This window comes from Trichomycterus rosablanca, chromosome 3 (genome assembly GCF_030014385.1).
Source record: "Trichomycterus rosablanca isolate fTriRos1 chromosome 3, fTriRos1.hap1, whole genome shotgun sequence".
In the NCBI taxonomy this organism is placed as follows: domain Eukaryota; kingdom Metazoa; phylum Chordata; class Actinopteri; order Siluriformes; family Trichomycteridae; genus Trichomycterus; species Trichomycterus rosablanca.
Window position 1 is genome coordinate 32,814,897 of NC_085990.1, and position 25,109 is coordinate 32,840,005.

The 25,109-nt window shown below is 41.7% G+C and overlaps 1 protein-coding gene across 1 annotated transcript in view; it reads left to right on the forward strand.

The window, feature by feature from the left end:
- The window catches only part of pard3aa (par-3 family cell polarity regulator alpha, a), a 537,783-nt gene that overhangs the window by 193,319 nt on the left and 319,355 nt on the right, over nucleotides 1–25,109 (forward strand). Inside the window, exon 3 of the mRNA XM_062991183.1 lies at nucleotides 14,019–14,199. Coding sequence (XP_062847253.1) covers nucleotides 14,019–14,199 — 181 coding nt within the window. The remainder of the gene's footprint in view (nucleotides 1–14,018; nucleotides 14,200–25,109) is intronic.

The following is a 25,109-nucleotide window of genomic DNA, read 5'->3' on the forward strand; positions in this document are numbered from 1 at the left end:
GTGGCCCTCGGTGAAAATGAGTTTGACACCCCTGGTCTACATGAAACAAACCAAGTTAAAACCACTTCAACAGTGAGAGGCACTCTGTAACAACAACATGCATTGTGCAAAATAAGGTATAATCATACAAAGTGGCAATTAATAATGTTCTCATTACTGAATGAATCATGAATTAGCAGTTAATGAATTTTAAAAGCACAGGTTCACTCAGTTACCCATTCATTTAATGTCTAACTAATTTCTTTAACCCTGAACTTAAACACTGGGTGCTGGTCTGTGGTACATTCTGGAACCCTAATGCAATCAGCCATTCATTTATGCTCACATTTAGGGGCAATTCAGAATAGCAAACATTTACAGTTTCAGCATTTAGCAGATGCTTTTTTATCCACAGTACTGTGACAGTATATATTATCCAAGCAATTAAAGGTTAAGGACCTTGCTCAAGGGCCCAACAGTGGCAACCTGGCAGTGGTGAGGATTGAACCACTGTGTACTTTGGTAAATAGAAAGAAACCAAATTACCTGGTGGAAATCTCTAAAGTCGTAGGGGAAATGTGTCGAAACATTAAAGACTGTTGTAAGTGAGGATTGAACCCTGGAGCTGTGGTACCTCCTCTACTGTGGCATCATATGTAAATCAGTATATTACTCCAGAATCTCTCCACCAACTGCTAGCGGTCTTTCTACTTTAAAGTTTTTACCCTTGAAATGCTCTTTTTTGGTGATCAGAGACTTCATTCCACTCTGTGATTACCCACACTGGAGGGCATGGATATTTTTCCCCACATCAACTCAGCTCTTCCTCAGCCTTGTTTAGGAACATGTGCTCCTGGATTCAGCATGGAATTGAATTGAAAATTGTGAGGGGTTCAGTGGGTCCATGGCTAATTTGCAGGCTGGAGAAGAGCGTGCGTGCACTATATTGATGAGTCGCACCTCCACCTGGATGCAGAGCCAAATATTATCTTCATTTGACCATGTGTAGAGAAAAAAAATTGCCACATTCAATTTCATTATGGAAATTTATTTCTGATAGAGGAACCGAAGATGAATCATGCATGTCAGTGAGTCCAGGAAGTGTGCTCTAAAAGTTGAAGATGTGTTTTCTGCGTTTCATATTTGTTTTGAAGTTGTAGTGCTGGGTAGAAGAGCCATTCTGTTGGTACATTTAGCATTGTGCACCCATTTACGCTGCCATAGCAACTAAGGTTAGCCGGTTGTGCTGCCCTCGGTTCTTACGGTTTAAGTGCTTAATGGGGGATTATTTTTACCCACAAAAATATAAAGGTCCAGATTTAACCAGTGAGTGTCGTGCACTGTGTGTTTTTCCTGGAGATGTACAAAGGGATGAACACTCTTTCTTCTGTAAATTCTGTAAAATATGTTGAATTCTGTCAAATGAAAGTCTTAAGTCAATAGTCCTGTGCAGTACTGGAATTATGGGTGTGTTCGAAAACCTAGTGAGCTGCCTTGCTGTCTTACTGTCTACATAGGCAGCTGCCTTAGTAGAGAGGATTCTAATAAATCAATGACTTATAAGGCAGGTTATTCGAACGCGCTACTTAGATAGCGATTCCATCGGATTTAGCATCTTGCCATTAAAACCAATAAACTGAGGTAGCACAGCACGCTAACGTCAATATAACATCTTCCTTCATGTACCGATAACGGTTAAATGTCCTGACAAGCCCGAACTTGCAAATAAAAACACTCGGTACAAGTTTATACAAGTTAAAAATCAGTAATATTTTATTTACGTTTGAAAATAACTCCATTCGTTTCTCCGCCCCGTCAGCCATGTTTATTTTTCTGTGAGAGAAGAGCACCCGGCCCGCAATGAATGCTGGGATTGCCTTGATCACTAAGGCAGCGTCGGATGCTCACTCGTTCCTGAGCCAAAATAACATTGAAATATTAAGATTCCTCAGTAGTGAGGATTTTAAGGCATCTAGGATTTCAAACAGCCTCCTTTTCGGGAGCGTGCACAGGATGACGTAAAATGCTGTCTATGTAGAGAGCTCCCTAGCTTTTCGAACACACCCATAGTGTCATTCAGACATCATAGGCGCTACACTATATGGCCAAACATGTATGGGAAACCATGGGTGTGAATAGCTTTAGCGGCCTTCACTTTGCTTGTTAGGCTTTTCACAGCATTTTTGTAGTGCATCTGTGGCTTTGTGTCTAATCAGTCCAGAGATGGGGACACACACAGTGACTTCAGACTCGACTTGGACTCGTTACAAATGACTCAGACTCGACTCGTGACTCGCAAAAAATGACTTTTGGACAACAGAAGTCAGAAACATTAGTTACGTGTGACAATTATATATATATATATATATTTGATCAGACATCATTCTGATCGTGTCTCTTTCTGCTCTCTAATAACGCTCCGGCCATCTTAACCCGCAACACATGCAATGGGTAAATGTTACAGCCAGCCGGCGTAGTGATGAAGCGTCGCTCCCTACTCCCTACACGGTTTGAAGTTCACTTCATTTGTACATTTTTGTTTTCTTTGGATTGCAATCTCACTTAAAATGGTGGAATACGTAGTGCACTAAACAGGAACAACTAATGTGAATGGAACGCTTCTACAGAATTGGCACTAATGGTTGGAAGAATCGCTTTCTGAACCAATCAGACCTTCTGGTGTAAGTAAGAAATGCTGTTATTTGCATGTATTTAGTTTGCAGCGTCACACAGGTGATTGTCAATGAAAAGCTTGATTGGCTTTCTAACGAGTTCGTGTTTTACTTTACAACCGGGAAGAGTTTGGATGTTTTTAATTATTAGCACATTTACCAAATAATGGATTCTGTTCCTAATGGAACACTTAATTTAATAGCATCTGGAACAACATAAGCTAAGGTAAGCAGTATTATGGATTTCTTTGCTGTGTTTGGGATTTTGGCCGCTGTGCCGTAATTTGCAATGAAAACAAAACGTCAGTTTAAGCTTTTAACTGGTACCTAGGAAAGTAAAGGCACGAAGTAAAACGGCAAAATACAGTCACTAATCTGTTGTTGTTTTTTTATCTGAACTTACAGATTATTTGTTTATTTCTACGCTACACTTGCAATATATGTTTTGTGTTTATTATATTGACTCGTGACTTGACTCGGACTCTAGCCTAAAGACTCGTGACTTGACTCGGACTTGTATTTTGTGACTTGTGAACATCTCTGATTCAGTCAAGAGTGCAATTGTGTTGTCTGTCAATAATGCCAGATAAAACAGCTTGGCAACCAATTGGTGTCTCAGTTTATTGAAATGGTGTTCAATGAATTGAGGTGTGTGCTCTGTGTTCCTCATTCATATCAGACACTCTAAGTACCTATTTATTTATTCATTACAATTTAAAGGCCTGTTTTACACACTGTGATTACATTCATTAAAGTAATGGTAGTTACTCGTCACACAAGATTCATCAGTTCACAGCCAATTGGTGAACAGCTCCAATTCAACTGACTGCGTGTCTTTGGACTGTGGGAGGAAACCGGAGCTCTCGAAGTAAACCCACGCAGACACAGAACGCAGAACGTGCAAACTCCACACAGAAAGAACCTGTACCGCTCAGACTGGGGATCGAACCCAGGACCTTCTTGCTGTGAGGTGACAGTGCTACCCACTGAGCCACCGTGCCACCCTATTTAAGTACTTAAAACTTCAAACTACCCAAGAGTGTATTGGTCTGACCTGAGAACATCACAAAGCCTGAGAATCCTAAGCTACTCAAGGAGCTCTGGCTAGCTGAAACTGAGAATCCTAACCTACTCAAGGAGCTCTGGCTAGCTGAAACTGAGAATCCTAACCTACACAAGGAGCTCTGGCTAGCTGAAACTGAGAATCCTAACCTACACAAGGAGCTCTGGTTAGCTGAAACTGAGAATCCTAACCTACTCAAGGAGCTCTGGCCAGCTGAAACTGAGAATCCTAATCTACACAAGGAGCTCTGGCCAGCTGAAACTGAGAATCCTAATCTACTCAAGGAGCTCTGGCTAGCTGAAACTGAGAATCCTAATACAAGGAGCTCTGGCTAGCTGAAACTGAGAATCCTAATCTACACAAGGAGCTCTGGCCAGCTGAAACTGAGAATCCTAACCTACTCAAGGAGCTCTGGCTAGCTGAAACTGAGAATCCTAATACAAGGAGCTCTGGCTAGCTGAAACTGAGAATCCTAACCTACTCAAGGAGCTCTGGCTAGCTGAAACTGAGAATCCTAACCTACTCAAGGAGCTCTGGCTAGCTGAAATTGAGAATCCTAACCTACACAAGGAGCTCTGGCTAGCTGAAACTGAGAATCCTAACCTACTCAAGGAGCTCTGGCTAGCTGACACTGAGAATCCTAACCTACTCAAGGAGCTCTGGCTAGCTGAAACTGAGAATCCTAACCTACTCAAGGAGCTCTGGCCAGCTGAAACTGAGAATCCTAACCTACTCAAGGAGCTCTGGCCAGCTGAAACTGAGAATCCTAACCTACTCAAGGAGCTCTGGCCAGCTGAAACTGAGAATCCTAACCTACTCAAGGAGCTCTGGCTAGCTGAAACTGAGAATCCTAACCTACTTAAGGAGCTCTGGCTAGCTGACACTGAGAATCCTAAGCTACTCAAGGAGCTCTGGCTAGCTGAAACTGAGAATCCTAACCTACTCAAGGAGCTCTGGCCAGCTGAAACTGAGAATCCTAACCTACTCAAGGAGCTCTGGCCAGCTGAAACTGAGAATCCTAACCTACTTAAGGAGCTCTGGCTAGCTGACACTGAGAATCCTAACCTACTCAAGGAGCTCTGGCCAGCTGACACTGAGAATCCTAACCTACTCAAGGAGCTCTGGCCAGCTGAAACTGAGAATCCTAACCTACTCAAGGAGCTCTGGCCAGCTGAAACTGAGAATCCTAACCTACTCAAGGAGCTCTGGCCAGCTGAAACTGAGAATCCTAACCTACTTAAGGAGCTCTGGCTAGCTGACACTTAGAATCCTAACCTACTCAAGGAGCTCTGGCCAGCTGAAACTGAGAATCCTAACCTACTCAAGGAGCTCTGGCCAGCTGAAACTGAGAATCCTAACATACTCAAGGAGCTCTGGCTAGCTGAAACTGAGAATCCTAACCTACACAAGGAGCTCTGGCTAGCTGAAACTGAGAATCCTAATCTACTCAAGGAGCTCTGGCTAGCTGAAACTGAGAATCCTAACCTACACAAGGAGCTCTGGCTAGCTGAAACTGAGAATCCTAATCTACTCAAGGAGCTCTGGCCAGCTGAAACTGAGAATCCTAACCTACACAAGGAGCTCTGGCTAGCTGAAACTGAGAATCCTAATCTACTCAAGGAGCTCTGGCTAGCTGAAACTGAGAATCCTAACCTACACAAGGAGCTCTGGCCAGCTGAAACTGAGAATCCTAACCTACTCAAGAAGCTCTGGCCAGCTGAAACTGAGAATCCTAACCTACTCAAGGAGCTCTGGCCAGCTGAAACTGAGAATCCTAACCTACACAAGGAGCTCTGGCCAGCTGAAACTGAGAATCCTAACCTACACAAGGAGCTCTAGCTAGCTGAAACTGAGAATCCTAACCTACACAAGGAGGTATTCATAACATAGTTTACAAAATCTCCCATCGGAAATAAAATGCCACAGTCGCTTCTACAGCTGGACTGCAGCGATGATGTGTTTTTTGGAGGGAGACTTGATGATGTCAATGTTCCTGTTACATAAAACTCCAGACCTCTTCAGACCACAGCAGAATGATTAATGCTGTATGATGGCTAAACAGTGGTCTGTACAGATATTAACGTACAATAGGATAAACACTCAGTGAGCACTGATAGGTACTCACATTGCACACATACATTGCTTGATTATTATAAGCTTCACCTACTATACAGAAGGACTTTGTGGATATCCAATTACTGACTGTAGCTCACCTGTTGCTCTGTACACTTTGTCATCCAAATGTTTTTGGGTTGAAAATCATTCTCAGCACTGCAATGACACTTACATGGTAATGACATGGTAGTGTGTCTTGTACTGGTATAAGAGTATCATGCTGGGATTTTTTAAATACCTCAGTGTGAATGCTAAAAGCAGAATAATACTCCAATCAAAAATACAAAGCCAAAAGCATCATGTAACAGAAAGCAACTTGTAATCAGAATTTTGGAAGCACAGGTTTAGCATAATTAAAAATCACAACAACAAAGAACATCAAACGCTACCATGTCATTACACTGCATCATTTGGTGAGTAATTGTATATACACTGAGTCGGTGTACCTAATAAAGTGCAGTGTGTGTGTGTGTGTGTGTGTGTGTGTGTGTGTGTGTGTGTGTGTGTGTGTGTGTGTGTGTGTGTGAGGTAGAGCAAAAGAGACAGAGTGTTAAGCACAATGTGGCTTCAAAAGCCACCAGTGAAGAGCAGTGAAAAACAGAATTGTAAAAGCATGGGAGTATCAGAGCTTGGTTACAAAGCCAAACATTTTCAGAGTAACAAAAGCTTCAGAAAATACATTTAACTTGTGCCCCTTTACAAGCTCTCTTTCATTGCTGTCAGTTAAACAAGAGGACTGTGTAGCTGTAGTGCAAAAAAAAATCACAACAAATAAAAATGGTGAAGCACTCAAATCTATGATAAACACTGATCAGCCATAACATTAAAACCACCTCCTTGTTTCCGCACTCACTGTTCATTTTATCAGCTCCACTTACCATATAGAAGCACTTATAGTTCTACAATTACTGACTGTAGTCCATCTGTTTCTCTGCATGCTTTGTTACCCCCCTTTCATGCTGTTCTTCAATGGTCAGGACCACTACAGAGTAGGTATTATTTGGGTGGTGGATCATTCTCAACACGGCAGTGACACTGACATGGTGGTGGTGTGTTAGTGTGTGTTGTGCTGGCATGATTGGATAAGACACAGCAATGCTGCTGGAGTTTGTAAACACACCACTGTCACTGCTGGACTGAGAATAGTCCACCAACCAAAAACATATCCAGCCAACAGTGCCCGTGGGCAGCATCCTGTGACCACTGATGAAGGTCTAGAACAGGGGTGTCAAACTCTTAAGAGAGATTAAACGACTTTGTGATGGTTCGAGTCGCTACAGAGACGCGCTTATAATTTAATGCGCTCCTGCGCCTTTAAGAGACAACTTGACATCGTAGTCATGGCAACTAACTTTAACCTTTGCTTAGAAGCCATGTGACTTTTACGGCAAAAGAACGCGGGGTAGCGTAGTCAGTAATGTAAACAATAATAAATAAATACAAATAATTATATTGCAATATAATACCCAAGCATTGTCTGTAAGTAGTGGCGTTTATATTCTCAGTTGTTAGTAAATGTTTAGTGAGTATATCACAGTGTTTTAGTTACAAATTTACCGTAATTAAATACTGTTGTTACGTTACTATAGCAATTAGTATCTTTACACACAATTTTAACTCGTTATTTTACGTTTGGTTAAATCTCATATTGTACCAGATGTAACACTTGACTACAGCTGTGTGCTTTTACTGTATTAGGTTCTTTATTGTTTTTATTGTTTGTATTTTTACTTCATTTTGATGCACACAGCTGGGGAGCAAATAAACCGACTGTATTCTGAAGGGAGCTGTCTGTCTGTCTGTCTATCTGAGAAAGAGGGATAAACTATTAGTGAGGGCAGAATGATTGTCTTAAAAATACACTGTAAAATCCTAAATAAACTGCATCTTTCAAAATGCATGCTGATTTTGTGACCTGCAAAGTGACACAGTCCGCCAGTAGATGATGTTACACATATTTACACATGATCCTAAAATGTACAAAAAGATAATTAAGAAAATTAAGCATAAGGAGGAAATGTAATGAAAGTGAAAACAAGTTTGTGCTTCAGGAAGAAAAAACGGTGCGTCTCTTGTGTTATGAGGCCGTGTCTGTGGTAAAGTAGGACAATATAAATGCAGAATTCAGCCTCCAAGAAAAACAGCAATGTGACTGCAATCACAGCAGGATACGTTACAATCGGCCCTTTGAGGGCCACCATAATGCTGATGTGGCCCTCGGTGAAAATGAGTTTGACACCCCTGGTCTAGAAGATGACCAACTCAAACAGCAGCAATAGATGAGCGATCGTCTTGTATTTATCAACCTCTTTATTACGGTCAGGTTCGCAGCAGGTCCGGTTCCACTGTGAAACTCTAGGCGCAGGCAGAAATTCCAATCCATCACAGGGCTTCGTCTTGCCTGTGTAGACGCCCGGTTGGCTGATAGCACCTCTGAGATTCTAGGGTAATAGACCGCTGCACCACCTGATTGCTTACTATATGATAGAATAAAATGTAAAGGTGGCGCAGTGGGATAATCCGCTAGCACATTGTCGCTGGGATTCTCAACTTCCCGAGTTTGAACCTCAACTATGGTACCGATTGGCTGAGCGGCCACTAGTGGGCATAATTGTCAATACATGCAGCGGACAAAATTGTCCATTAAAGTCTGCAGGGTGGGAAAAGACGGGACTGAAATTGGGTGGGGTCTTTGACGCTGTGCAGTGACCCTGGTTAGTAGCTCGAGGTGCCTGTACAGAAAGTGGAGGAGCATGGAGATTTAGCTGTTGATTGCCACTTTGTGGCAGAGTAAACCAATTGATTTTCTTCCCGTACTACAGGAAAACTTCAAAATACCAGGAGTTAAACCATTTTGCATACATGTAAATACAAAGTTTAGACACATATCAGTGCACCCTTAGTGCCCGTCCCAGCCCAGATAAATAAAGAGATGTGTAAGGAGGGACATCCAGTGTAAAAATTGTGCCAAATCAAATATGCGGATGAAGGAGTCAAGTTTGTTTGTAGTTTATTAGGATTTTAATATCATGTTTTTACACTTTTGGTTTCATTCATGACAGGAACGGTAGTTACTCATTACACAAGGTTCTTCAGCTCACAAGGTTATATCCAACACAGTCATGGACAATTTAGTATCTCCAATTCACCTCACTTGCTCCCGGAGGAAACCCACGCCGACACGGGGAAAACATGCAAACTCCACACAGAAACGACCCGGACTGCCCCACCTGGGGATTGAACCCAGGACCTACTTGCTGTGAGGCGACAGTGCTACCCACCGTGTTAGCCACCATGCCGCCCGAAGGATTCAAGTACAACTAAGATTAAATTTATTCGCTGTATACCAACCACCTCAGAGCAGCACCTCTTCTTCATGCTGTGCTTCTGAGCTGGTGCTTATTGTTTACGACGGCTCTAATTCAAAGTGACAGGCCATTTGTTTCTACAGTCTAATTAAGGAATATTGAATAAATACACTAGATGATTGCAGATGCTGTTCTTAGATCTGTAGCATATAGTACAGAAGTATTGTGCTTATAACTCATCCAGTTCTTCCCCTTTTTCTTATTTTATTTTACCCGAATTACTCTCAAATTATTTATCATTATTATTATTATTACTACTTTTATTCCACACTTTTTAAACTCTATTTATTAAGAATTTCAAACAAATGACATCACTTTTCTACATGTTTATGGTTGAGCGCATAGCCACTGATGCGCCGCTGCTTTCACATCATCACATGAAAATCTTCTTCCCCTTAAAGCTTCTTTGAGCGTCCAAAAAGGTGGAAATCGGATGGTGCTAAATCTGGACTATAAGCTCTCTCTCAGTTTCTCAGACACCACCAATTACTACTCCTCCCTTCCTCACTGTTTCCAACCAAAATATAAAAGTGTGTAAACTTTTTGAAGATCCCTCATAATATAGGGCACTCAAATGGCACAGCAGTCTTTGCTTTGCCATTTCTGCTGAGATTCGGGTGTTATGTGAACATCCTCTCTAATTACTGATCAAGGTCACAATCAAGGTGTATGAAATCAATTATGTGTTTCTAACTTTGTGCCAACATTTTTCAATGCTGCATTCACATGTGCATGTGTGCTTTTCCATAGTTTCCTTGCTACCTTAAACGTTGCACACCATGCACATTTGCCGCTTTGCTGCTCGCTTGTCACTAGAGATGCATGAGTACCGATACTGGTATCGGGTATTTGCCCGATACCGCGCTCATTAACTTGTACTCGTACTCGCAAATGAGGCTCCGATACTAAACATCCGATACCGTGTGCCTAGTGCACGTTGCTGCGTTATGCCTGGTTCACACTACACGATTTTTGCCCTTATTGGTCGGCGCTAGATTTGCCGGCTCGGGAGCAACTCGGCGTTCGCTCGGCGATCAAAACTCGGCTCTCGATCGCTAAGTGTGAACTATCCAACAACTCGATCCGACCGGCTCGCCGACCGCTCGAGTTTTCTAGCACGTCAGATATCTGATCTGAGATGTGCGACTGGGAATGAGTGACATGTCGAACAGCCAATGTGAACGCAGGATACGGTGTGAGGGAAAACGCAGGAGAGGAGTGTAAACAGGTGGGACAGGGGGATAATATAGTTTATATCAGAATACACCGGCACACACACACACACGTTTTACAGTATTTCTGACCTGATCGTTCTCTACAAAACGTAACAACAAAACACCAACATTGCAAAAATATTTATACAGAACAATCCATGCTATTCGTGTTGCCAAATCCACTCAGATTCATTTATTTTTCCTCCTTGATTTCATCACATCAGCGCACAAACACTTTGATCACTCGCTACTTGTTGACGTGCATTTTTGGACGTGGTATCATTAAACTTCTCGTCACTTCACACGTGTGTTTTTGTTTAAAAAAAAAAACGGTATTCTAAATAGGTGTCGGTATCGGTATCGGCAAGTACAAAAATACATGTACTTGTACTCGTACTCGGTTGGGAAAAAATGGTATTGATGCATCCCTACTTGTCACTGTGTTCAGTCTGACCTTTTCATAGTGTCACCAGTTGGAGACATTTTTATATGACATGGACAGAAGTGACATGGACACGAAAGACATGGCAGAGAGAAATCTGATTCTGATTGAACACTTTCATTCCACCTTAAATCTCGCCTGGCATAGTGAGAAGAAATACAGCATGATGACTAGTGAGCTGTGAAATGTGGTGTTAGGGTTTGCATTTTGGATAGCAAGCTTCGTCATACTGAAGTCACTTGTTGTGGCTTGATATTGAATATTTAAGCTACCATGAAACTAAACTAGTCATATTTCATACAAAGCTGCATGTGAATTAACCGTACAAAACTGTCAGTAAATATTGTAGTTATTTTGTATTGTTTTTGTATTGACACTGCCATCTTTTAAAATAAATTCACATAAGTAAAGAGAGTGGGAAAGTAAACGGACGCTCCTCTGCCAGCATCTCATCACAATTTTCTATCTCTGACTGGGGCCTGGCAGAATTACAGAGTATTCTGATTAACGGGCGTTCCTGGCCTCGCGTATAATCACCTGATGTGTGTGATCGAGTGCAGAGTATGAAGGTTACAGGCAATTCTTCTCTGCATGCGACACTTCTCTTTTTTCTTTCGTAATTGTTTTGTAGTGTTGAGGTTGCTTTGTGTGCATGCTTGCTTGCATGTGTGTTGACAGACAGCATGGTGCTACACTTGTACCTTGACATCAGTAGTTGGCACAGGTACAGGCAGCTGCAGCAGGTGGGATAGAGAAAAAAAAAATGCTGGCTGTGGTGTTATTAGCATGATCTTGGCAGTGCCAGTATGTTGGCATGAAAGAAACAAGAATGGCATCTTTTGAAGGTGAAAGACAATAGATGGCACCATAGATGGTGTATGTGTCCGGTTTGGTTTGTTCATACAGCTCATGAATCTGCTGGACACACTGGTATTTAATTAGGGATTAAAAATGTGGCAAATGTTGTTAGATATACACAATATATACACCGATGAGACAAAATAATTGGACAACCTGCCTAAAATGATGGCAAAACAGCTCTGAGCCACAGAGACCTTGACTCCACCAGACATCTGAGGGAATCCTGTGGTATCTGGTGGACCCAATAATTAATTGTCCTACAGTGCATCCAGGTGCCACCTCTTCCAGGGGTAAACAATCCAGTTACAATGCCTCCTTGCACATTGTTGGTTCTTTCAACAGTGGACAGAAATTATCATGGGAACTTGGACTGATCTGTGAAAACACAGCCCTATACACCCTATAACTAGGGCCCTACTAAATTCATGTGTTTTCACACACCCCCTTTGCGTACACAGAATCTGTTGGGAGTTTTTTGGGTGTTTTTAGCTGCTTTAGATTTCGACATCTTGGACATTTTGACTAACCGATTGCTAACTGAATTGCTGTAGGATTGCTATGGCTGCCAAATAGTGCAAATTAACCAGTAAACCTGAGGCACTTGAACGCTACACAAATGAAAAAACGTTAAATTATTTGAGGACAGGCTCATTTCACTGTCTGGTGTGATTTTCATGGCCGTGAATTAGGTAGGGCCTTAGTGATGAGATAAAACAATTGGACAACCTGCCTAAAATTATGGCAAAACGGCTTAAAGCCTTGAAACACTGACTCCACCAGACATATGAAGGAATCCTGTGGTATCTGGGTGGACTCAATGGTGAATTGTCCTACAGTGCATCCAGGTGCCACCTCTTCCAGGTAAACGATCCTTGCACATTGTTGGTTCTCTCAACAGTGGACAGGAATTATCATGGGAACTTGGATTGGCCTGTGATTACACAGCCCTATCGATGCACCTAATCACCAGTATTAAAATTTCTTGCAATGTAAATACCATTAGTCCAACTATTACTGTTTTTTTGACCCGGCCATGCACATTTTTCAGGGTTTTCCTAATGTTGTGTTACTATCTCAGTCTGTTTTTGTGTCTGTGTAACTGACTAGCTGTTGCATGCCAAAAAGCATGTTATACAATATGCAAATTAAAAACCTTAATCTTAACTTCCAGCACTTGTTTTAGCCACAAAAAACCCCATAATGGCATTTTATTTTGTTCTTAGTTGGTGTTATTATAGTGGCCAACAAATTATAGACTGTAGTCAGCTAGCTGACCGGGCAAGTGAGTTCTCCAGTTTTAATAATCAGTCTCAGCTTAAGCTTGATTGAACATATACAGGTACTGTGATTTAATTTATATACAGGTTCTACTATTAGCTACAGTGCCTTTAGAAAGTATTTAGACTTTTTGTGTACTTTGTGTTGTGTCTTTGATTTTTAGTAGACATAATTGCTATTTTACCCATCAATCTACACTTAATCACCCATAATGACAAAACAAAAACATTTTAGAGGATTTTGGTCATGTTGCAGTCTCATATGTCTTTTTGGAAGCAGGCCATCAACAAGCAGTATACTAGGCAGGGCAAGACGATGTGCTCCCGCTTGCAGTCTGTTTTGAAACTCTGGCAGTTTTTCCTATGTTTATTTTTTGATTTCTCAGTGGAAGCCTATCTTCATTGTGAGGATTGTGTGTTCTGGAAGATCATTCATTTATAACTTGTATAAACTTGTATAATATCTAACAAATAATTTATAACTTATAAGGTAAGTGGATCTGATTCTGATGCTCAGAAGTAAACTGAAGTCCTAGGTTATCTGTGTTGGGGTGGTGATCACATCAGAAGGTCAAATAACACCCAAAAAACCCATTATAAATAACTGGCAAAAAGATATCTTGGACTGTATATACGTTGTATTTATGTAAGCTGTTGTAGGAAACCAATAGTTTGATGGAGGATGGCAAGGTCAAGGACATGGGTTTGATGGAGGATGGCAGGGTCAAGGGCATGGGTTTGATTGAGGATGGCAGGGTCAAGGACATGAGTTTGATGAAGGATGGCAGGTTCAAGGACATGGGTCAAGGACATAGCTCGCTTGTTTCTCCTGTGTCCGCACGAAAGTCTTCCAGGTTCTCTGGTTTTCTCCTACCTTTCAAAGAAAAGAAGGAAGTAAATGATTGGATGACTGGTTAAATGTGTGCTGCCCTGCGATGTGTTGGTACACTGTCCAGAATTACTGTGGTGTGTAAGGTATGATCACAAAAGATTATTGCCTCTTAACTCTGCATTTCTATTCCTGTAGCTGGTGGCAGTGTACGATGAGCAGGACCCTCACCATGGAGGAGATGGCACCAGCGCCAGCTCCACAGGCAGCCAGAGTCCAGATGTGTTCAGCAGGACAGATCTCAGCTCTGGCACATCCTCCGCCTTCCAGCCTTATCAGAACAGCAGTGAGATCGAGGTCACATCTTCTATGCTTACTAGTAAGTTTTACACACTTGCATATGTTGAGGATATAAGAAGGGACATCAGAAGGACATAACCATCACATAAACACTTCATTAAGATATTTCCTTCAGATTTTGTTCCATAATAGCTTCATTGGGCCAAAACTAAGTGGACATCTTTTCTAGTTTAGATGTTTTGGCCAATGCTGAACCTGATACACTCATACCAAAACAACACACAATACCACGTGCTGAGAATGCTCCACCACCCATGCTCTTTTGACTGAATGTGCACAAATTTCCACAGACATCCTAAGTCTTATGAGAAGACAGATGAAAAGGTCACATAGAGGTCAATACAATTTATTTTTAAAATGGGATGTTCAACAAGCTCATGTTCAGGTGTGTCTGTGTCTTCTTCTACAAAATCACTTTATTCTAACCTGTGCAAAATGAGGCCTGACATTGTCTTGCTGGAATAACAATGGACTTCCTAGAAAAATAAGTCTCTCTCTTAATCACAATCTTTGCCTCCACATTGGCTATATTTATCACAGTAGATTGACAGTTTTTTTTATACAGTACTATCTGCAGGGCAGGGCAGTTGTTTCCTGGTGTTTAAAGTACTGGACTAGTAATTGAAAGGTTGCTGGTTCAAGCCCCACCACTGCCAGGTTGCCACTGTTGGGCCCTTGAGCAAGGCGCTTAACCTTCAATTGCTTAGACAATATACTGTCATGGTACTGTAAGACGCTTTGGATAAAATCGCCTGCTAAATGCCAAAAATGTAAATGTAAATCTGAGGGTTGAAACTCATGCACATTGAAAGTGGCTGCCCTGGATTACCAGAATCTTTTCATAATAGTATGTACGGTATGGTCTGTTTAATATTTACCTAAATTATATGCAGTATTGCATTGAAAAATCTTTTTTTTTAACAATTTTACTTACAATTTTACAAAGTGGTAAGCAATAACTCATATTTGCTAGCAAAGTCTGAGCCTTTAGTGGATCCTCCTTTTATGATATGTTTACCTGTTACTAATTTACCTGCTTACTATGGAATGTTTCAAAATTGTGTAACTTGAATATCCTGTAAACTTTTACCATTTTACCCTGTCCCAACTTTTTGTGTGTGTTGTAAGTATACAGTCAAGTTGGTCAGCCTAAACATTGAAAGACATTTCTTTTTCCTTTCTTAATTTAATGATCCAGAGAATTAGCAAATCACAGATTCTTTTTACTTCTTTTTACAGAAATGGGTTTTTATTCATACCAGATTTTAGGTGTTCTGAATAAAGTGCTCTGTAGGTAGCTATCATAAAGCGTATGCTAATAAGATTAACCTTGCTTCAGTTAATGTGGATAGGTGGTAACGATAACTTAACACTGTTAAATTAATTGATATAAGCTGCTGCAGTATCACAAGTTCTGCCATGACAAGTCTGTACTTTGAACCTGATGTGGGAATGAGTCAGATTGGTAGGTGTAAGCACAGACTACATACAAACTTGAGCTGCCTTAATGTTATACAGTCATATTTTTCAGTTCTCAACCATTGTTGTATTCCAGCACACCGCTTTTTACATTCCTTTTGCTTATTTTCTTTTATTTTGTGGGGAAAAATATATAGATTTACCAGTTTAAGCCAAAAACTAATTACTGTAGCTTATTAAAGACTACTAAGAAGGTCAGTAAAAAGTCGTCATCATCAGCAATCAAGTCTTGCAATCACAACCTTAAGTATGCTCATGATTTGTATAGCTCTTTTTACAACGGACATTGTCCCAAAGCAATTTGACTGAATTTAGGACCGACAGACCAAAAACCCTGTTGAGCAAGCCAAGGGTGACAGTGGACAAACTCCTTTAAAAATACAGGAAGAAACCTTCTTAATTAAAGCCTGAGTACATAAATCTAGACTTGAACATTGAGACTGTGTCTGAATCCTGAAGATGTAAGAAAATGCTCTTCCACTAGCTGTGATTGTTTTTTATATTTTGGAGCTATAAGTAACCCTGCACCTTGTAAATGAAGTGAACATGCTGGGTTGTAGTTCTCAATAAGTTCACTCAGACACTGTGGAGCCAGACCATGTAGCGCTTTGTAGATTAGTAGAAGTAATTTGTAATTAATGCTGAATTAAATTGGCAGCCAGTGTAGAGATGATAGATCAGGACTAATATGATCAAACTTTCTAGTTCTGGTTAGCACTCAAGGTGCTGCATTTTAGTCAAGTTTGCTCATACACAGAATGAGAGTGGTGAAACAAAACCAGGACAGAATCACAGCAAGATTCAAAGTACCCACACATACTCTTCTCCTTCATCTCCTTTGTTTTCAGGGTTGGGATCAGAAAACATTTTGCTGAGCTCTGCTGGACATTTGGATGGAGACGGCTTTATAGGACAACAGCCTCTTTCCAGTTTTGTTTATAGCCGTGAGATTTATGGAGATTGGTGGAGCGTGTGAACCACAGAGCAAAAGAGCTGCTTATGTTTGTGCTAGATGTCTTGAGAGAAATAAGTTTCTTTTCCCCCGTCTCTTTTTCAGACACTCGTATACACATTAATGAATGCTGGAGTTTCACATGTATTAGGCTATTGAGACGTTGATTTGACTTATTATTTTCCCCTCAAAGCTGGCACAGAGGGTTGCCAGAACTGGAGGACAACAAGTGTTTGAATTCACTCTGTGATGTGAGAACTGCCAGCTGGATGCCCATTGTTTGTGTTCCGTACATAAGTGCATGCGGACATGTGCCTAGTCTTACTACCAAGCAAATAAATATTCACACACACACACACACACATACACACACCGAACAGGCATAACATTATGACCATTCTATCATACCTTTCTATCAGAACCAGCATTAACTCATCTGTTGGATCGGACCACACGGGCCAGCGTTCGCTCCCCACGTGCATCAATGTGCCTTGGCCGCCCATGACCCTGTCTCCGGTTTACCACTGTTCCTTCCTTGGATAGATACTGACCACTGCAAAATGGGAACACAAGCTGCAGTTTTGGAGATGCTCTGACCCAGTCGTCTAGCCATCACAATTTGGCCCTTGTCAAACCAGCTCAAATCCTTACACTTGCCCATTTTTCCCACTTCTAACACATCAACTTTGAGGATAAAATGTTCACTTGCTGCCTAATATATCCCACCCACTAACAGGTGCCGTGATGAAGAGATAATCAGTGTTATTCACTTCACCTGTCAGTGGTCATAATGTTTACCTGGTCATTGAAAATATATATATATATATATATATATATATATATATATATATTAGGGCTGTCGAAGTTAACGCGATAATAACGCATTAACGCGATTTCAATTTAACGCGATTAAAAATAATAGTGCCGTTAACGCAAATTCTAGTTAATGTTGAGACTTGACTGGTAGAACTACAACGCTCGGTTACATTATGTTAACAAACCGCAAATGAAAAACGGTGGCAAGTCCGACGTTTTAATGTCGGACTTGCCACCGTTTTTCATTTGCGGTTTGTTAACATAATGTAACCGAGCGTTGTAGTGATGCACTTATAAAGAAATAAATACACGCTATATTCACAAGTTGTCGGGAGCAGAACACTTTTATTAACTTATTCTGTTACTCTACCAAATACCGGAAAGCTGAGTCAAGCACGTTAGTCCATGCACTATGGAAGCCCCAAAGGGTCAAAACACACTCACTTCGTGTAGAAACGGCCATCAAACCATTGTCACAATACAACCACAGAAAAGTCTGTTACAATAACTACGCCTTATCCCACCTAAAGCACCGCTGATCTACAATGTTTGCTGATGGAGAAATTCTAAACTACAATCTGACATTTACTGCCTAGTATGTGAGTGAATAAAACTCCCTTACAGTTTTCTCTTGTCCCAGCAGTTTTTAACATCAGTACATTTAGCATAAAATGTGTTCACCATTTTAATTGTAACATTTCACTTAAAAATCCTTGTTTTCTATAACATTTACACCGATTTTTTTTGAATGCGATTAATCGCGATTAACTATATGAAATTCTGAGATTAATCGCGATTAAAAATTTTAATCGTTTGACAGCCCTAATATATACAGGGGTTGGACAAAATAACTGAAACACCTGGTTTTAGACCACAATAATTTATTAGTATGGTGTAGGGCCTCCTTTTGCGGCCAATACAGCGTCAATTCGTCTTGGAAATGACATATACAAGTCCTGCACAGTGGTCAGAGGGATTTTAAGCCATTCTTCTTGCAGGATAGTGGCCAGGTCACTACGTGATGCTGGTGGAGGAAAACGTTTTCTGACTCGCTTCTCCAAAACACCCCAAAGTGGCTCAATAATATTTAGATCTGGTGACTGTGCAGGCCATGGGAGATGTTCAACTTCACTTTCATGTTCATCAAACCAATCTTTCACCAGTCTTGCTGTGTGTATTGGTGCATTGTCATCCTGATACACGGCACCGCCATTGGATGCACATGGTCCTCCAGAATGGTTCGGTAGTCCTTGGCAGTGACGCGCCCATCTAGCACAAGTATTGGGCCAAGGGAATGCCATGATATGGCAGCCCAAACCATCACTGATCCACCCCCATGCTTCACTCTGGGCATGCAACAGTCTGGGTGGTACGCTTCTTTGGGGCTTCTCCACACCGTAACTCTCCCGGATGTGGGGAAAACAGTAAAGGTGGACTCATCAGAGAACAATACATGTTTCACATTGTCCACAGCCCAAGATTTGCGCTCCTTGCACCATTGAAACCGACGTTTGGCATTGGCACGAGTGACCAAAGGTTTGGCTATAGCAGCCCGGCCGTGTATATTGACCCTGTGGAGCTCCCGACGGACAGTTCTGGTGGAAACAGGAGAGTTGAGGTGCACATTTAATTCTGCCGTGATTTGGGCAGCCGTGGTTTTATGTTTTTTGGATACAATCCGGGTTAGCACCCGAACATCCCTTTCAGACAGCTTCCTCTTGCGTCCACAGTTAATCCTGTTGGATGTGGTTTGTCCTTCTTGGTGGTATGCTGACATTACCCTGGATACCGTGGCTCTTGATACATCACAAAGACTTGCTGTCTTGGTCACAGATGCGCCAGCAAGACGTGCACCAACAATTTGTCCTCTTTTGAACTCTGGTATGTCACCCATAATGTTGTGTGCATTGCAATATTTTGAGCAAAACTGTACTCTTACCCTGCTAATTGAACCTTCACACTCTGCTCTTACTGGTGCAATGTGCAATTAATGAAGATTGGCCACCAGACTGGTCCAATTTAGCCATGAAACCTCCCACACTAAAATGACAGGTGTTTCAGTTATTTTGTCCAACCCCTGTATATATATATATATATATATATATATATATATATATATATATATATATATACTGTATATATACTGTATATATACTGTATATATATATACAGTGGGGGAAATAAGTATTGGATCCCCTTACAAAGACTTGAACAGTCTATAATTTTTATGGAAGGTTTATTTTAACAGAGAGAGACAGAATATCAACAAAAAAATCCAGAAAAAAAACATTAAATTAAAGTTATAAATTAATTTGTATTTAATTAAGGGAAATAAGTATTTGATCCCCTACCAACCAGCAAGAATTCTGACCCCCACAGACCGGTTATGTGCCCCTGAGGCACACAAATTAGTCCTGTCCCTGTATAAATGACTCCTGTCACAGAATCAGTTTCTTCCGTTCAAATCTCTCGACCACCATGGGCAAGACCAAAGAGCTATCAAAGGACGTCAGGGACAAGATTGTAGACCTGCACAAGGCTGGAATGGGCTACAAGACCGTCAGCAAGAAGCTTGGTGAGAAAGAGACCACTGTTGGTGCGATAATTCGAAAATGGAAGAAATACAAGATCACAGTCAATCACCCTCACTCTGGAGCTCCATGCAAGATCTCACCTCATGGGGTAAGAATGATTCTGAGAAAGGTGAGGTCAGTCCAGAATTACACGGGAGGAGCTTGTCAATGATCTCAAGGGAGCTGGGAGTCACCAAGAAAACCATTAGTAACACACTTCGCCGTAATGGATTGAGATCCTGCAGTGCCCGCAAAGTCCCTCTGCTCAAGAAGGCTCATGTACAGGCCCGTCTGAAGTTTGCCAATGAACACCTGAACGATTCCGAGAAAGCTTGGGAGAATGTGATATGGTCAGATGAGACCAAAATTGAGCTCTTTGGCATCAACTCCACTCGCCGTGTTTGGAGGCAGAGAAATGCCCGGTGGGGATGGTGTTCTTGGGGTCATATCCAGCATTTCTCTGCTCCCAGCTCCCTTGAGATCATTGACAAGCTCCTCCCGTGTAATTCTGGACTGACCTCACCTTTCTCAGAATCATTCTTACCCCACCAGGTGAGATCTTGCATGGAGCTCCAGAGCGAGGGTAATTGATTGTGATCTTGTATTTCTTCCATTTTCGAATTATCGCACCAACAGTGGTCTCTTTCTCACCAAGCTTCTTGCTGATGGTCTTGTAGCCCATTCCAGCCTTGTGCAGGTCTACAATCTTGTCCCTGACGTCCTTTGATAGCTCTTTGGTCTTGCCCATGGTGGTCGAGAGATTTGAATGGAAGAAACTGATTCTGTGACAGGAGTCTTTTATACAGGGACAGGACTAATTTGTGTGCCTCATGGGCACATAACCGGTCTGTGGGGGTCAGAATTCTTGCTGGTTGGTAGGGGATCAAATACTTATTTCCCTTAATTAAATACAAATTAATTTATAACTTTTATTTAATGTTTTTTTTCTGGATTTTTTGTTGATATTCTGTCTCTCTCTGTTAAAATAAACCTTCAATAAAAATTATAGACTGTTCAAGTCTTTGTAAGGTGGTAAACTTACAAAATCAGCAGGGGATCAAATACTTATTTTCCTCACTGTATATATACAGTATATACAGTGTATCACAAAAGTGAGTACACCCCTCACATTTCTGCAGATATTTAAGTATATCTTTTCATGGGACAACACTGACAAAATGACACTTTGACACAATGAAAAGTAGTCTGTGTGCAGCTTATATAACAGTGTAAATTTATTCTTCCCTCAAAATAACTCAATATACAGCCATTAATCTCTAAACCACCAGCAACAAAAGTGAGTACACCCCTTAGTGAAAGTTCCCGAAGTGTCAATATTTTGTGTGGCCACCATTATTTCCCAGAACTGCCTTAACTCTCCTGAGCATGGAGTTTACCAGAGCTTCACAGGTTGCCACTGGAATGCTTTTCCACTCCTCCATGACGACATCACGGAGCTGGCGGATATTCGAGACTTTGCGCTCCCCCACCTTCCGCTTGAGGATGCCCCAAAGATGTTCTATTGGGTTTAGGTCTGGAGACATGCTTGGCCAGTCCATCACCTTTACCCTCAGCCTCTTCAATAAAGCAGTGGTCGTCTTAGAGGTGTGTTTGGGGTCATTATCATGCTGGAACACTGCCCTGCGACCAGTTTCCGGAGGGAGGGGATCATGCTCTGCTTCAGTATTTCACAGTACATATTGGAGTTCATGTGTCCCTCAATGAAATGTAACTCCCCAACACCTGCTGCACTCATGTAGCCCCAGACCATGGCATTCCCACCACCATGCTTGACTGTAGGCATGACACACTTATCTTTGTACTCCTCACCTGATTGCCGCCACACATGCTTGAGACCATCTGAACCAAACAAATTAATCTTGGTCTCATCAGACCATAGGACATGGTTCCAGTAATCCATGTCCTTTGTTGACATGTCTTCAGCAAACTGTTTGCGGGCTTTCTTGTGTAGAGACTTCAGAAGAGGCTTCCTTCTGGGGTGACAGCCATGCAGACCAATTTGATGTAGTGTGCGGCGTATGGTCTGAGCACTGACAGGCTGACCCCCCACCTTTTCAATCTCTGCAGCAATGCTGACAGTACTCCTGCGCCTATCTTTCAAAGACAGCAGTTGGATGTGACGCTGAGCACGTGCACTCAGCTTCTTTGGACGACCAACGCGAGGTCTGTTCTGAGTGGACCCTGCTCTTTTAAAACGCTGGATGATCTTGGCCACTGTGCTGCAGCTCAGTTTCAGGGTGTTGGCAATCTTCTTGTAGCCTTGGCCATCTTCATGTAGCGCAACAATTCGTCTTTTAAGATCCTCAGAGAGTTCTTTGCCATGAGGTGCCATGTTGGAACTTTCAGTGACCAGTATGAGAGAGTGTGAGAGCTGTACTACTAAATTGAACACACCTGCTCCCTATGCACACCTGAGACCTAGTAACACTAACAAATCACATGACATTTTGGAGGGAAAATGACAAGCAGTGTTCAATTTGGACATTTAGGGGTGTAGTCTCTTAGGGGTGTACTCACTTTTGTTGCCGGTGGTTTGGACATTATTGGCTGTATATTGAGTTATTTTGAGGGAAGAATAAATTTACACTGTTATATAAGCTGCACACAGACTACTTTTCATTGTGTCAAAGTGTCATTTTGTCAGTGTTGTCCCATGAAAAGATATACTTAAATATCTGCAGAAATGTGAGGGGTGTACTCACTTTTGTGATACACTGTATATATATGGGAGTGACTCAGTCAGGTCCTTGTAGGTTGTCACAGGTATATGGAGCCATGCCGACTGCAGTGCATCCCACAGCTGCTGGAGGGTGCGTGGGGGAGGATCCATAGAGTGAACATGACGATCGAGGTGGTCCCATAGATGCTCGGTTGGGTTTAAGTCTGGGGAATTAGTGGACCAGGGTGGTACTTAGAGATCTTGGTCATGCTCTTCAAACCAATGTCGGACACTTCTAGCCATGTGACGTGTTGCATTGTCTTACTGGTAGATCCCATCTGCCCAAGGGAAGACAATTTTACCCATGACAGCAACGAGGGATTTATGTGCAGACAGCCTATGGGCACACCTTATATACCCACCATCTATCTGTCTATCTGTCTGTCTGTCTGTCCGTCCGTCCGTCCGTCCGTCCATCCATCCATCCAGGGTTTGAAAAACCCTGGTTTAAGCTACTCCAGACCTTCAGCTTTGTTCTCTTGAGTCGTTTCCAGGTGGACTTCTTGTAAGTGGAATTGTGTTACTTTTGGCTAGCAGTGGTTTCGGCCCTGAACCCTCCCCTGAATACCTTGCATGGTGCTCAGGGGCACAGTCATGCTGAAAGAAGAAAGTGTCTTCCCCCCAAATCGAGTTTTTGGGTGTTTTTTTTTTTTTTTTTTTTTTTTTATATTAGAAATAAGTGTGACTAAAATTATAAGGAGGCGGCATGTCCACGTACCATTGTCTTACCGCATACTATTTTTTACTGTATAAAGTGCCATACAATTATGGAAACCACATTAGTGAGTTTGATTGAGGCAGGAGGTAATTGTGGCATGTCGTTTGATAAATTGCGGACTGTAAACCTTTGCTTGTAATTAACGTTAACAGCCTCGTAGTTTCAGTGCAAAACTAAAGCAAGGATAGATGGAAAACATTGATCATGACTGATTAGATCCATTCCTAATTAAATTTGCATAATTAGCATTTTTCCCTGATTGATTACTGGTTAGACAATAACACGGCTTGATAAGTACTATTGTGTGTTTGCTTTATAGTACACAGTTACACAGTGTAGGCTGTACAAACAGAGAAGCTAACCTTCATCCCACATTTGGCTGGTGCCCACCCATCTCAGTCCATTCCACTCTAATTTAAATTGACAGCATGAATCTCACTCAGGCCCACACTGCACCCTGTCTATCCATCCAAAAGCTCAGGTGCGAGAGCTCTCGCTCCAAATCTTGGCTGTGTGACTAATTTACGGAGCTTTTCCTCAATTGCCAATTTAATTACGGCCACCCGTTTTCATCCTTCCCTCTCGTCCTACTGTGTCTCTCGAACCGACGGGCTGTTTGATGCACGCGCGTGATTAAAACGTCTGGGTTGTTTGTGATGGGTTTATAAACCGGACCCCAAGAGAAAAGACAAACACATCAGCCTCAGCAATATCTGGAATCAGCGCCGCGATTGCAGCAGCGACGCCCCCTCGAACCCGCTATCCCCATTGCGCAATCACAGCTATTCAAACTCATCAGAGCTCGGATAGTCAGTGATTGTTCTTCCTCATCTGTCTGCGCACATGGCTGATTATTAAAAAACATGCAGATGAGGTCAAGCAACTAATAATCGAATTGGAGATGAGATGTAAATTGCAGTAATTAATGTAATTTACTTGTGATTGTGTGGAATCCAGGCCCGCATTGACTTGCCTAACAAGTCTAGTCTTAGAAAAAGCTGAAACAGAAAACTTTTAATGCTTGGGAGTATTGTTGTCTGGCTTTGAATCTTAATGACAGTAAATTTAGGCCTGATTGCGTTTTTAAAAAACATTAAGCCCTTGTTCCCATAGTTAATGGTACATCATGGGCGGTATTAAATGCAACGTCTGAGTAATTTGTTCCAGTTTTTAAATTATATTTATCCATAATTTCCCATCAGCAAATAATAAGGAAAATTTCTAGTTTTTTTTATGTCTTTTTATGTCTTTACTTAAGTTCCAGAACGTTCTGTAATGATAAATCTCACTAAAAACTAAAAATGTAACTGGCAAGTCTTTTACAAGGTGATGTGTTGTTGTGCTGGCTGTAAAAAATACTCTTGGCCATAACATTAAAACCACCTCCACCACCATTTTATCAGCTCCACTTACCATATAGAAGAACTGTGTAGTTCTACAATTACTGACTGTAGTCCATCTGCTTCTCTGCATGCTTTGTTAGCCTTCTTTCATGCTGTTCTTCAATGGTCAGGACTCTCCCAGGACCACTACAGAGCAGGTATTATTTGGGTGGTGGATCATTCTCAGCACTGCAGTATGAATGACATGGTGGTGGTGTTGTGCTGGTATGAGTGGATAAGACACAGCAGTGCTGATGGAGTTTTTAAAC